Consider the following 16,490-nt stretch of genomic DNA (forward strand, 5'->3'; position numbering starts at 1 on the left):
CATCCTGTTAGTAACCAATTATACTTGTTCAAAAGCTAACATGCATATTATATCTTTTATGCTATCTAATAAATATAAGCCAAACTGAAATTTAATAATTCCATCTTTATGCGATTGGCTATTAGTAATCCCACTAATAATATTTCTTATGGAAGTTTCATATTTTAAACATTTTTGTCCTACTGGACATCCATTAAAAAAATTTAACGTCATTAAGTTTTATCCAAATTTCAAGATAATGTTTTAAGGTTATTGATCTAAAGAAGTATTCGAGTCAATTGATGTAAAACTTATTCGATGTTCAAACTGATTATTTTAGAAATTTTTTTGATATCATAACGTGGGTATCCTATCGGTCATACCATAACGAATTAAATCGATATCCACCAAATTCCCACGCTCGTCCCGCCGCAATAAGCGAGTTTTATAGCATGCAGTCAACTGAGAACGCGGACCACTTGCGCCACAAGCATGTAACATGTGCTCTTTAGTTGTTGTGCTTGATGCGCATTGGATTATTACATGTTAATTGATAAGTGATAAAAGGACCACATTGGCCTCAAAAACTTTACAAAACACGTATATGATCATGTGGAAATGAATACACATCAATTACCTAATTATGACGGACTGTGTTCTTACGATACATATGGCCCTTTTTTTGTCGGATTTAATCTCGTTTTAATTCTTTTCTCTAATATATTAATATACAACATTGACCATTCATTCACACCTAACGGTAAGCATGTTAGAGAAATGGCGGAAAAAACCAGTTAATCAAAAGAACTAAAAATCGAGCTGAAACCGAACCGGTGTAAACCGATCATATGGAAACTGTTTTGAAACCGTCAAGTTAGGACCGGTTTGTAGTTTCCTGAAACCGGTTTAGAACCGATTCTTCTAAAACTGGTTAATTTGGAACCGATGCTTAGAGACTGATGCATATATGTGTATTTTTCTATGTATATTAAGTTATTTATTATGTAAATATTATGTATGTATCTATATATGGAAATAGGATCAAATACATTTTATTCTTAACATGAAAACAGTGAGAACCAAATTTGCTGTTATTATTAGGTTTATTTTTATAAGTGTTTGCTGTTATTTTTTGTTCGTATTTGCTAATTTTCGATTATGAGATGTTATAAGTATTTGCTTATTTATATTTTGTTATTATTATTATATTTTTTCTTTTGCTGATATAAATATTTGTTGGTATTTGCTGTTATTATTTTGTTCTTGATTTTTGATTCTTTTGTTGTAATTTTTAGGTTTTTTTCTTTGTTATTATAAATAATTGTTTATGTAGATTGGTATTATAGTTGGTATTGTTTCTTACGTTCTCATTTTTTAATAAATTGGTATTATTTCCTACATTCTCATGTTAAGACTAAAATACACATGAACCTATATGTATGTTATGCATGTATTTATTTATGCATGTATTATGTATATTATGTATGTATGTAGTTATTTTTGTGTTTTGGTAGAAGTATCCTTTTATAGAAAATCGCTTCCAAACCGACCCTAAGTGATTTCGTCATGTCTAGCTTTCAATGCCTCAATCCGGTTCGGTTTGCTGGAAATCGGTTTTGACTACGTTAACCAAAAATCAGGTCGGTTTCAACCGGAACCGGCTTAGGACAAAATAACCAGTTTGTGCACCTCTAATGCATGTAAATTAAGAATCACATATGAGCATAGCTTTCTTCCCTTATCATCAAACGCTAGATCTAAGATTTTTCTTTTTTTTTTTTAACTTTTAAAGTATTTTTTTTCCCTTAGACAGAATTATAGGTATTGTGCTATATGTTTGTACTGAATTTCATTGCCTGCCATTTAGCTTCAAAATTGTTATGTTTTGTACTTTACGTTTCCAAATACTACATCATTAACTGTCATTCGGCCCTAACCCAGTTAGTTTTTTTCGTTAAATCAGCTCATGTGCCTTGCACATGAAGGTAAATTGATCATTATACCATTTATTTAAAATACATTTTAATAAATAAACTAAAAAAAATATTATATATTTCTTTCTCTCCCTCTCTCTCTCACCATCACCACACCATCAACAACACCACTACATCCCACCACCCAGCACCACCAACAACAGCACCTCACCTGTCACTACACCACCTGAACACCATCGCCGAAGTTTGGCGGCTACAACTAGTTTTCCAGCATCATAAATCCAATAAACCTAACTAATCAAAATACTCAACAAAACCTTCAAATAACAATCAGATCTATGTTTAAAGTTGAGCATTTTGATCCACTAAACTTTAAACCTAATCTTTAACCTCAATTGCAAATCAATTTAGTAAACATCATCACTTAGGATGATACAACACTGGAATTCAATGCGGATCCAGCACCTTTAAAACACTTCGATTTAATCGATACAAAGAGAAGTCAAGAACCAAGGCGGTGGTGGTCATCAGACAACGGGTGGATTCCTCTGTGGTTAGTTTTTCTTGTTGTTGTCATAGATCAGAGTAGATTTAGGGAGAGTCAACCAGGACATAGATGGTGACGGTTGTTGCAATGACGACGGCTGGTGGTTGGTTTCTAGTTGTGACGATACTGGTGGTTTAGGGTTGTGACAGTTGTAGGATTTGGATTTGCGCATGGAAGATTGGTGATGATGAACAGCTGTAAAAAGGTATGGTGGTAATCGGCGGGGCCTGGTTGTGGCGGTGGTGGCAGGTGACGGCGGTGGTGGCTGATTATGGAGAGAGAGAGAAGTGTGTGTGAGAGAAAGACATACGATGTACAATATATATATATAGGGGAGGGATATTTTAAGAACCATGTTGAGTTTTAAGAACTTAAGAACTCAATTCTTAGCCACATTTAATTAAATGGATTGTAATATGTGGTTGAGATTAAATCTGACCAAAAAGTCAAAGTAGGAGAGAGAATAAAGATGTAAGTGATTACACTAACTTTTACGTCCGTTACACATGTGTAAAAAGTCGACTCGGTGCGTAAAAAATTATGTAATTTTTTTACATATATGTAACCTACATATATTACGCATGTGTAAAAAAAATTCGAAAAAAAAAATCGTTACATTGAGTTCTTTCGAGCTCTTAAAACTCAAATGGGTTCTCATTTATATATATATATATATATATATATATATATATATATATATATATATATATATATATATATATATATATATATATATATAACGGCGGGATCTAGTTAAAACTCCTCTTAAACAGAAAACTTAAAAACACTTAAAAACTCCTAAAAAAACTATTTTTAACTTAAATTTTTTTTTTTTTTGAAGTTTCTTTTTTTTCCATTATTCTTATATGTTGTTATTGGTTCAAAAAAAAAAAAAACTTGTCGGTAACCTCGTTGGTATAGTGCGCATGTGTAATAGTGTGCATTGCATATATACAAAAGTGTTTGTATTACATAGAATACAACACTATTGCACATATTTGATACACACTATTGTATATATATGCAATATAAGACTAATACACATATCGAATACACATTAGTACGTATGTGTAATACAACATTAACGCACATGTGCACCACATCGACTTTTATTTTATTATTATTATTTTTTTTTCATATAATACAACACTACTACACATATACAATACAAAAATATTGAATATATGCAATAAAACACTATTAAACTCAAAAATACAGAGTAATACAAATGTGTAATACAACGGTATCGCACAATAATACGTATGTGCATTATAGCGGTTTTCTTATTTATTTTTTATTTTTTTCGAGTGATACATAAGAAAATATAAGAATAATGGCTAAAACAGAATTTTGAAAATATTTTTTTATTTTTAATTAAAAATAATTCTTTAGGAGTTTTTAAGTTTTCTCTATAAATTTGAGTTTTCTCTTGATCCTCTCCCTATATATATATATGGAGACTATCATTACAGAACTCTTAAATTATTTAAGAACTTCAAAGAACTCTTAATAACTAACGTTTTTTATAAAAAAATTTTGTATGTTAATGTTATTTGATTGTAGTGTTATCACTTTTTATATCTATATTTACGATTACAATTATGAAAATTTGTTTTTACACATATCTAATTTTTTTTACATATTGTAAGTTTATTATTACATAAATTTTACACATATGTAAACATGTAATTTATATATGTTATCAAAAATTTATATCTAAAATACGGCAAAACTAGTCTCAGTCAATATTAATATATGAAAAAAAAATCAGAAAAACATTTGGTTATTATGAGTTCCTAAAAGTTCTTAACTATTTTGGACTTCTGAAATGATACTAACAACACACACACATATATATTATATACACTTTAAGTTTTTGCATTTTTTTATTTCTTAAATTGTTTTTTAAAGAAATGAATGAAATAACCAATTTGCCCTCATGTGCAAGACACATGAGCTGATTTAACGAGAAAAATTAACTACGTTAGGGTTAAAGGACAAACGATGTAGCATTTTGAAAATAAAGTACAAAACACATCAATTTTGAAGCTAAAGGGCAAGCAATGAAATTCAGTACAAACATAAAGAACAATATCTGTAATTCTGTCTTTTCCTTATTACTACTATATCTACCTATTCTAATAAAGTAAAATAATTGTGAACACTTGTCATGTTTTGGTTAATTCTCACAATTCTTTTTCCTCCAAAACTATAATCTTAATTGACACTAGATCAATAATTATTCACTTTCCTTTTACACTTATATTATATTTATATATTTTTATAAAAATAAATATTAGCATATTATTTTACTATATATCCCAAAATACTTGGTGAAATCCAAAAATTAACAACAACCCATGTTTGTCAAAAATTGAAAAGAATATAATTTCAAATGTTATCATTAACATATTGTATTATGTATATTGTAGAAAATTGTAAAGAAAAACAAAACTCGAATATGCTTTTATTTTACAAAGTTATTTTTGAATCATTAAATTATAAATATATGCTTAAAAAGTTAAAAGTCGATCCATTTTTTTAAAATAAATCCATTTATCTATTATTATTAATATTATTATTGTAAATTGTCATATAAATTTATAAATTATAAATATATGTTTTAAATCTATGCATTTATTTTTCGGTAAATTTAGTAAACTATATATATGCTAAAATATAAGGATAATATATACCAATCACTTTCAGACATAATGATGGCGTTCAACGAGAAAGAATAAAACCTAACGAATATGGTCCTCCGTTAGAAAGATAACCTCAAAGAAAATACCTCTTTAAAAAGAAAATCTTTCAAGCTTAATTTATAAAATTCTTTTTAGTGTCTGCTCCCAAAGATGGAGAAACCTCCCTTATATGAAATTCTAGGAAAACCATGAAAAAAAAGAAATACTAAAATTTAGGAAACCATAAAAAGGAAATACTAAAAGGCAATCGAGTCTTTAAAGTAATTGATATTGTTTCCATCATCATCTTCATATGTCAATTATTCCGGTTCATTGTTGACTCGTCTCAAGTAATTGATATTGTTTCCATCCTCGTCTTCATATGTCAACTATTCCGGTTCATTGTTGATTCGTCTCTTGGATCATCTAGGTTTGGCCCGTCATCATTCTCCCCCGGTTGAAAAGGACTCGTCTCCGAGTCTACATCGACATCAAGGCCGTCATAAGGAGTAAGATCCGCAACATTAAAAGTGGCCGATACATTGTAATGCCCCGGTAAATCAATCTTATAAGCATTGTCACCAATACATTTAAGAACTTTAAAAGGCCCGTCGGCTCCAGGTTGGAGTTTCCCGTAACGTCCTGTGGGAAAACGATCTTTACGTAGGTGGATCCATACTAAGTCACCTTCTTTAAACACGACCCGCTTTCGATGTCGGTTAGCTCTCTCTTGATAACGAAGGTTGGGTTGGGTGATACGATCCTTGACTTGTTGATGAAGTAACTTAATCTCCTTTGCACGCTCATCACCGTCAATGCCAAAAGAAGTGGAATCAGTAAACGGTGCCAAATCTAATGGAGTAAATGGGTTGCGACCGTAAACCACAAAAAACGGTGTCTGATTTGTCGAGCGGTGCGTTGAGCGGTTGTAGGCAAATTCCGCCTATGGCAACGCGAGATCCCATTGTCGAGGATGGTCACCAACCAAACTACGTAACAGGTTTCCAAGACTCCGATTGGTGACTTCTGTTTGGCCGTTAGTTTGCAGGTGATGCGAGTTCTAAACTGAAGTGAAGTTCCCAAGCGTTTCCACAAGGTACGCCAAAAATAACTTACAAACTTGACGTCGCGGTCAGACGTGATGGTTTTTGGGATGCCATGGAGACGAACGATGTCCGTGAAATAAAGACGAGAAACCTGTGAAGCATCGTACGTCTTTGCGCAAGGAACAAAATGCGCCATTTTTGTAAACGATCAACGACGGCCATAATTGAATCTTTCATTCGTTGAGTGCGTGGTAAGCCAACGATGAAATCGACACTAACATCTTCCCAAGGGCCATTAGGTACCGGCAATGGGGTATAAAGACCTTGATTCATGTGGTGCGCCTTCGCGACGTGACAAATGCGGCATCGCTTAAGAATTCTAGCTACATCTTTATCCATTTTGGGCCAAAAATAGCGATCCCGAACAAGTGCAACAGTTTTGTACGACCAAAATGTCCCGCGAGTCCGCCTTTGTGACATTCTAAAATTAGAGCATCCCTGAATGAGGAATGAGGAACACATAGTAATTTTCCTTTAAAAAGAAAATCATCCTTGCGAACGAAATCTCGAGTTGGCCCGGTAACACATTGAGTCCAAAGGTCTTTGAAGTCCGGGTCATCCTGGTATAATTGTTTGATGGAGTCAAAGCCGGTGACATGTAAATGCATGGACGATAACATAGAATAACGACGGCTTAGCGCGTCAGCGACAGTACTAGTGGAGCCGGCTTTGTGGCGGATAACGAAGGAAAAATCTTGTAGTTTTTCTACCCATTTGGCATGTCGTGGATTTAACTTTTCTTGCCCTTGGATGAACCGTAAAGCTTGATGATCTGAGTAGAGGACGAACTCATTCGGAAACAAATAGTGTCTCCAATATTCTAGTGTCCAAATAAGAGAATAAAATTCCTTGTCATATGTACTGTACTTTTTTCGGGTTTCGTTAAGCTTTTCACTAAAAAAAGAGATCGGACGATCGTTTTGGCTTAAGACACCCCCGATGCCTAGGCCCGATGCGTCACACTCAATTTGGAAAACATCACCAAAATTTGGAAGTGCCAAAACAGGAGCAGTGGTGACATGGGCCTTCAAAGCTTTGAACGCGAGTTGTGCGGGTTTCGTCCATTCAAAATTTTCCCTTTTTAAACAATCGGTTAGAGGAGCGGCGATGGTGCTAAAGTTTTTTATGAAGCGCCGGTAGAAAGAAACGAGGCCATGAAAACTTCTAACGTCATGAAAGGACGCGGGGGTAGGCCACGTGGTGATAGCGCTCACCTTTGATTCGTCCATCCGAATGCCCTCTTGGAAGACAACATATCCGAAAAAAACGACTTCGTTAGCGAGGAAAGCACACTTTTTTTTGTTGCCAAATAATTTTTACTCTCTTAAGACTCCAAAAATATCACGTAAATGTTGTAAATGTTGCTCCTTATTGTTACTAAAAACAAGAATATCATCAAAGTAAACAATAACACATTTACCTATAAAAGGTTTGAAGATGAGATTCATGAGCCGCATGAAAGTACTCGATGCGTTTGAGAGACCAAAGGGCATAACCATCCATTCATACAAACCATCTCTTGTTTTAAACACCGTTTTCCACTCGTCACCCGGGGCGCATCCGAATTTGATGATAACCACTTCTAAGATCGATTTTAGAAAAAACTTTGGAGCCATGTAATTGGTCAAGTAAATCTTCAAAACGCGGAATTGGGAACCGGTACTTGACGGTAATTTTATTGATCGCCCTACTATCAATGCACATACGAAAAGTGCCCCCTGGTTTGGGTACAAGTAATGCGGGAACGGCACAAGGACTCATGCTTTCGCGGATGAGACCTTTTTCGAGAAGCCCATTAACATGTCTATGAAATTCAGCAAACTCTTTAGGGTTCATGCGATACGCAGGTTTATTCAAAATGCTCGAGCCCGGAATAAAATCAATGCAATGTTGAATGTCACGCATAAGTGGAAGTCCTGCCGGGATTTCATCCTGGAAAACATCTTGAAATTCATCGATAAGTGGGCTTACGGCTGGCGGCAGAGTGTGGGTCGTCGCATTGGCCTCGAACATAAGCAGGCCAAAGAGAACAGACGGGTCAGCGACGTTGGTGTAGCTTATGAACGCTGCTTTGGGAAGGATCGTGGCTGTTGTTTGCGTCTCCCGTGTGTCAAGGGGGGCCAAAACAATATTGATACCATCTTTTTTAAAGTTGTATGTATTAGTGAACCCGTCATGCTTTGTTTTACGGTCATATTGCCATGGCCGTCCCAGTAATAAGTGACAAGCGTCCATTGGATTTACCTCGCACCAAATTTCATCAGAATATTTGTTACCAATTGAAAATTTTATTAAACAACGTTGATAAACTGTAACAACGCTACCTTTTTTTAGCCATGTGAGTTGGTAAGGATCGGGATGTGGTTCGGGAGTTAATCCGAGTGACCATATTTTCGCAACTCCCGCCATCGATAATGAAGTTGCAAAGTTTGCCTCGTACCGTACACTTAGTGCGGAATATATTTTTTCATAGCCAAGCGGAGTCATCTTGTGTTGGAGCCGGAGACACGGAAAGAAGACGTTGAGACACAAGAGCCTCACCACGATCCGGGTAAACAATTTCTGTGTCGTCTTCATTGTCGTCTTCGGGTTCTTTGTCAAAAATAGGAACGGGATCATCGACCAAGGCCACAGTTTGGCGATTGGGGCACTCGCGTTTCATGTGACCAACGCCGTTGCATTTGTAACATCGTGAAGGGGTAACTTCTAGGAATTGGATGGTTGGTGGATCCATTGGGTTGGCGGTTTTGGTGTTGTTAGGCTTAGTTCCAGAACCGGAGGCGCCGACCGATTTAGTGTAAGTGTACCCCCGATTGGGCGTCAACTTGGTCCGACTTTTCAACTATTTTTCGACCCGTAAAGCGAGTTTGCACACGTCATGGAATGTCCAATACGGTTGGAGTTGGACTATATTTTCAATTTCAGGATTCAATGCTCCAAGAAAACGTGCTATTATTTGTTCTTTTGGTTCATCTATTCCACACTGCATACGAAGGCGGTCAAACTCACTAATTAATTATTGGACAGTTAACAAATTTTGTTTGACATTGTGGTACTCCAAATAAGAATCTTGTTTATGTGTGGTGGGTAAAAATTTTGATTCAAGCAATTTTTTCATCTTGGCCCATGTTTCAACTTTAGATTTACCCGCATAAGCATGTTGTTTCCGAAGATGATCCCGCCATAATGATGCGTACTTCTTAAGTTTAAAGGCGACAAGTTTTACCTTTAGATGCTCAGGAATATCATGGATGTCAAAGGCTCGTTCAACGGTGCAAATCCAATCGATAAAATCATCGGGTTGTGTGTTGCCCTCAAAATCTGGAATTTCGATCCTGACCCCCAACGTTTTTAATTCGTCCCGCTGCGGAGCTGCACGACGGTGATGATGTCAGGCAAAAGGGTTTTCGTCCCTCCTCCCACGGCGTCCCATCCACTGGTGATTGTGGGCACCATTGTCGTCGGTGAGTGTATCTTCCGCCGACGTTCTCTGGTTCATGGTTAACTCGTTCACGAGCCGTTGAAGACACTCGATTTCTACTATGTCATCTGGATGTCGTTGGTTATACATCGTTGCCTGGATCTGGTACCACTTGATGGCGTTCAACGAGAAAGAATAAAACCTAACGCATATGGTCCTCCGTTAGAAAGATAACCTCAAAGAAAATACCTCTTTGAAAAGAAAAGCTTTCAAGCTTAATTCATAAAATTCTTTTTAGTGTCTACTCCCAAAGATGGAGAAACCTCCATAATATGAAATTCTAGGAAAACCACGAAAAAAAGGAAATACTAAAAGTTAGGAAACCATAAAAAGGAAATACTAAAAGGCAATCAAGTCTTTAAAGTAATTGATATTGTTTCCATCCTCGTCTTCATTTGTCAATTATTCCGATTCATTGTTGACTTGTCTCAAGTAATTGATATTGTTTCCATCCTCGTCTTCATATGTCAACTATTCCGGTTCATTGTTGACTCGTCTCTTGGATCATCTAGGTTTGGCCCGTCATCACATAACAAAGTTTATCATATTTAGTTTCTTAGTTTTTTTTATCAAAGATTGTTTCGGGTTTTTTGTGGAACCTAAATTTGATTTTTATGTGCCAAAAGTTGGTAAATAGATTGTTTGGCACAAGTTAACTACATTTAGATCAAAATTTGTTACGGATCAAAAATGAAAAATCTGAGTATTTTTAAAAGTTTGTGAATGCAAATAGATTTATCGTCAAATTTGTTACGGGTTCAAAGTATTGACTTGAAATTGTCAAACGGATGAAAGTTAGAATTTTAAACATGATTCGGGTTTCAAATTTAATTTCAAGGGCATTTTTAGAAATAATCAAAACGTTTGGGATTTGGCAAATTGACTATTTTTCCCTCGACTATTAAAATTTAAGAAAAGATTGCGAACACTTTTGATTTGCCACCCCTAGACCTATCAATGCTTCTAACTTTTATCAAATTTGAAATATTTGTGTAAGCATTAACTTTTCCTTCAATGGTGATCAGAACGTTGTATGAGAAACATGTAATGAAATCTATGCTCAAATGAAGCAAATATTCACAAAATTGAATGAGTTAACATGTTATTTTTTATGTTGTCATTATGACAAAGTCGAAAAGCCCCATGAAACTTATCAAAATCCTTTTCTTGGTGTAGCTCAGAAAAATATAGTTCTTGAATAAGATCCGTCGTTACAATTTAATGTTCTCCTTTCCTTCGATAGATGGTAATTGATAAATATGTCAATAAAGGTAACGCTCCTTCTGCATTTAGGCTGAGTGGTTAAAATTACTATTGTATGAGAAGTCTTATTCCCGAAATTGGTTGAGAACCAAAATTCTTTCAATTATACATATATGACACTGAGAATTAATTTTTCAATAAAAAGAATGTTCCCGAGTACGTTTTTACACGTGCATTTTTTTATTAAGTTCATTTAAAAAAATCATTTTGTGATATAAATAAAATCAATTTATGTGCACATACTATAAATACAAACATAGATTTAATACATTTTTTCATATACGTTACGCAATTATTTGTTTTATTTGTAATTTTATAATTTGAATCATCCTGTGTGTGACACGGGCTTTAAAACTAGTTTCTTTTAATAAATTGGCATGCTTAATATATATTACTTGTAACTAGGCTATTCACCCGTGACACGAGTGCAAATGTTAAAATTTTCGAACAACAAATGTAATTTGAAAGGACAACATAAGTTGTTATATGTTATTCGGGACAACAACATACTAAAGCTGCAAATAATATTGGTACGGAAACAAATCATTGTGAAATATAAAGATAAACCCAAATGACATTCAAATTACAATCTTTGGAAACATAATCAAAAGTTGAAAATGTAAAATTCATAAATTACTAATGACTTCCTTATAAACCATATTTTTTGTTTTTATTTGTAGCTTTGTCTTCCTTGTCTAATATAAGAATTTTAAAACCGTTTCTACTCTTCACTCTTGATAAAGTTACATAGAGTTGTCTATGTGTAAACACTGTGCCTCTGAGATATATGGCAACTGTTGCTAGAGACTGACGTTGACTTTTGTTAATGGCTATTGCAAAACAGACTACAATTGGATACTACATTCTTTTCAATTTAAACGGAAGTTTCTTATCTAAAGGGGTTAGACCACTACGAGTAATATAAGTGCGATAATCAATATTAGTACCTGAAATAACTTTTACTTTAATAAACGTCTACCCAAATTAATTACTCGCAATCTAGTTCTGTTACACAAACCGTTCTTCTGATCAATATTCCTTAATAACATTATTGACACACCGAATTTAGGACCAATCTATGGGTCGAAGTAATTTTGGTCTTGTTGATTTTATTTAGCTAAGTTTTACACCAATGACTCGTATTCTTGTTCTGATCAAAAGCCCTAAAACATTAGCTTGAAATTTGGAAAAAAGTATAACGACGTTAACTCATTTTTAACGGAGGATCACTGGGGGCCAACTTTTTTAAATTTGGGACCGTTGGTGGTGATAAAATGAATTGGGATTATTATCCGCCAATACCATTAAATAGTGATTATTAAAATCCAATAAACCTTTTTAAAAAACATTTAAAGGGCAACTAAATAATATTAAAATGACTAGTCGTTTGAATTACTTCTTATTGGAAGAGGTTGATTGACCAAAATTACCTTTCTTTAATTGAGAAGACATTTGTAATAGAATATAGTATGATTAGCATATGAAAAAGGTGAACAACATAAATATACAAACATAATTTTATAGAGCAAGATGTTTCAATTTTGTTGGCTTAATGAAGGATTTTAGTACACAAAATAGAAAAATTAGAAAATCGAGACACCAAATACTATTAAATTTAGTGACAATTGTAGGTTATTTATATTTGGTGTTCATAAAGATACTAAAGACATGGAAATTAGAAATATTACACGGAAAACAACAATAACACAACTTACTCTACTGGATATGAACACTATCGGCTAACTTGAATCGACATATATGATTAGAAATTCATTTATGTAAAAGTGTTTAAACCACCAATATTATATATTGCATATGATTCAATAAAGGTGTAAGGTTATATAGTGCCCACCTTTCCATACTCAATTTAGGAAACTACAAAGATGTTGATTGGAATCAGTTTAAGTAAGGTAATTATTAAACAAAATTACATTACAATGGAAAGTTGTTTGAAATTATAAAGAAAGTAAATAATCATATTCATATAATTATATGCATATGGTGTGCCTTGTTTTTTGCTAGAAAATATATACAAATTGCATTTACTAATTAATTGAATATTTCATTTTTTATTGACAATACTCAATGGATTAATGAATCCAGAAATTGCATTTTCATAATTATTTATATATTTATGGTTGTATAAATTTACTAAAACACGTACATACATTTGATAGTCTAATTTCATACCATTTTTATGGCTTAATTATTAATAGACAATGGTTGAATTGACTTCAAAAGTCACAAAATGCATTTACTACTTATTTATGATTATCTTGCAAGGTAGCTACATTCTCATATAAATAAAATAAACACAAGTTATTAATTTAGAACAGTTTTGGAAAACATAACATAAGATTTAAGAAAATAGATAGTATATATGAAATATTGGAATCTATAGAAAATTGACCAAGAAAACAAGTGTGAAAAAATCTGATTGCTTTAATAATATTAGATCAAACCCAATGCAATGCATTTAGCTTATATTTGTGTATTTGTGACCTGGATGGTGAGTTGGAGGAGAGAAACAAGAGAGAGAGTGTGTTGAAAAATCCTTTGTTAAATGCATGCATTTGGAATATTGTGAGGGAGAATGAGAGAGAAAGTGATGAAAGAGAATATGTGGAAGGAAAAAGAAATAATATACTAGATGACGTGGCGTGCATTTACATATTTAGTATTGATAATGCTCTTAGTAGACGTAAATCGATGCCTAATTTGTTGACTTATGTGACGTACATTAGCTGACGTTATAATAAACTTTGCCTTTCACTAATAAATGATGTTAAATTAGTCAAAACATGGGGACATATTAGGCCCGAATTAGATATTGGTTACTAAAATGTGATAAAAATATTATACAATCAGAACCGCATGTTCCCAGGTAACAGGTCTATATATACCCCTCATGTGTATTTTAATTTTCATCAACCTCAAGCACTGTAGCCTAGTGAAAGACAAGCACACATTATAATCATGCATGTTCTTCACATGAACACAGGAGAAGGAGAGACTAGCTATGCCAAAAACTCACAACTTCAGGTAACCACTTCATATCGTCAATTGCATAATATTTTGTGAAAAGTAAACTGCCATTTTGGTCCCTTTGATTTGACGGTATTTTGGTAATTGACAGTATTATATATAGACACACATATTATTTTATTATAAAGGGTATTATTGAGGGAAATGAAAAAAAAAGTTTTTGAATGGAAATGGCAAAAGTGACCGAACCGTGTAAGGACGGAAATGACAGTTTACTCTTTCGTGAATCTGAAACATATGTAACTAATATGAATGTTTGAGTGCAGAAGAAGATAATATCAGTAGGCAGTTCAATGGTGGAATCTGCCATTTTTAGCATCATGTTGGAGGTGCAGCCCAAGAGTATGGGAGTTGCGGACTTGGGGTGTTCTTCTGGACCCAACTCGCTGACTGCGGTCTCTAAGATAATCCATACGGTTAATGTTGTTAGCCAGCAGATTGGTCTATCCGTACCTGAACTAAGGGTGTCACTGAATGATCTCCCTGGTAACGACTTTAACGATGTGTTTAAGTCATTGCCAGAGCTTTACAATAAGATGAAGAAAGATTACGGTATTGAAGATTGCTATGTTTGGGGCTTGCCTGGTTCATTTTATGGAAGCTTGTTTCCAGCCCAAAGTCTTCACTTTGTTCATTCTTCTTCTAGCCTCCACTGGCTGTCTCAGGTTAGTATCTTTATAGGTTATTTTATTGATATACATAACTATTTTCAGATTTTTACGCAAATTTTTCACCTTGAAATAGAAGGAAAACTCATAATAAGCTGTGTTGCAAACCCTTTTTTGGATAACCAAACTAAGTATCATGCCAGCCATATTAAGATCTTGGGGTCATACTCATTGGTTTGAATAAGTAGTTGCAAAGTCTCAGACATAAGAAACTAAAAGTATCAACTATAAATGCATAAAAAACTTGTTCGTTGTCATAAAAAAAATATATCTTAAAAATGCAACTACAAAAAGTTAAAGCCATAAGTAGTAGAGACCAAAATGGTCCACTTGAAAGTTGAAACTCTACCAAATTATCGTAACATGCTATATGCATGGGAACCACATAGTACGATACTAACTTTACATGAATTGATAGTCATAGTTGGTATAGTTAATCTATTGGCTTGTGATATTTGACTTAGGTACCATTGGGTTTGAAACCTAAGGCTGGAACTCATTTGAATAAAGAGAAGTTATACTTATCGAAAAGTAGCTCAATGACCGTCGTACGAGCGTACCAGCAACAGTTCCATGAGGATTTCTCGTTGTTTTTAAAGTCACGGGCTAAGGAAATGGTTAGCAAGGGTCGGATGGTTTTGTCATTCCTGGGTCGACGGTCCCCAAACCCATGTGCAGACGAGGCTTGTTACCAATGGGAGCTTCTAGGCAACGCCTTGATGAGCCTTACTTTAGATGTGTGTTATCCATCCTTCTCTCTTTCCCCTCCATTCTCTTTCTTAAATGAGTAACTACATTTTTGGAAAAGTCATCAAAGTGGTGTTGTGATTAGTCTTATTGATAAGTTCATACATATGCTTTTGTAGGGACTTCTTGAGAAGGAAAAGATTGATGCATTTAATGCTCCTTATTATGCACCTAGCCTCGAAGAAGTGGCACGTGAAGTTGAGTATGATGGATCATTTGTAGTCGATGGTGCTGAGACATTTGAGATAGAATGGGATGATGGTGACAAGAGTGATTTTAATATATCAAGCGGTTATCGAGTGGCTAAAACCATTCGTGCTGTGGTGGAGCCAATGTTAGAGAGTCATTTTGATCTTGGGACGGAATTGATGGATGAGCTGTTTCGAAGATATACGAAAATTATCGATGATTGCCTCTCGAAGACAAAGTTAAAGTACATTAATTTAGTCATTTCTTTCATGAGAAATGAGTAATTAATATATTGATCCAAAGTGTGTATTCTTTGCTTTTTGATGTTTTGAGATATTTAAATTCACACTTATGTATTACTAACTTTTATTTTTATGACATGGTATTCTCTATTAGTTAAAAGTGTCAAAGTCACTACTAAAGAAACAATCTTTCGAAATGGTGTGAATATGATTTGAAGCTGTTCTAGACCGCTTCAAAAGTATCACTTTAAAAATTAATTTTCTGGGTCTGTTATTGCTTGGTCAATACTTCTCCTGGTGGTTCTCTCACCCTAATGCTCCGCCTTGTCCTCACCCCTGATGCTTCTCCGGCTTTCTTCTCCCATGCCATGTCCAATTGATGTGAAGCCACTAGGTGTTTTTGTTGATAACCTAAACTAGGGGTGCACAAGAAACCGAATACACTGATCCAAAACCAAAAAACCAAAAAATCCAAACCAAAGACAAAAACCGACAGTTCGGTTTTATGTTTTTGTAAGGTTCGGTTTTGGTTTTGCATGTAACAAAAACCGAAAACCGAACCGAACCGAATTTCTAGATTTTATTTTTTAGTTTTTATTTTAATT

The 16,490-nt window shown here is 34.2% G+C and overlaps 1 protein-coding gene across 1 annotated transcript; it reads left to right on the forward strand.

The window, feature by feature from the left end:
• The first annotated feature begins 13,970 nt into the window (after positions 1-13,970).
• Positions 13,971-15,927, forward strand: LOC143582205 (putative jasmonic acid carboxyl methyltransferase 2). The gene is made up of 4 exons (XM_077064825.1): positions 13,971-14,036; positions 14,306-14,704; positions 15,172-15,444; positions 15,574-15,927. Exons 1-4 carry the CDS (start codon positions 13,971-13,973, stop codon positions 15,925-15,927), a joined length of 1,092 nt encoding a protein of 363 aa, XP_076920940.1.
• The last annotated feature ends 563 nt before the right edge of the window (positions 15,928-16,490 follow it).

This window comes from Bidens hawaiensis, unplaced genomic scaffold, assembly GCF_021521415.1.
Source record: "Bidens hawaiensis isolate Kalapana, Puna unplaced genomic scaffold, B.hawaiensis_p1.1 tig00031492_1, whole genome shotgun sequence".
NCBI lineage: Eukaryota > Viridiplantae > Streptophyta > Magnoliopsida > Asterales > Asteraceae > Bidens > Bidens hawaiensis.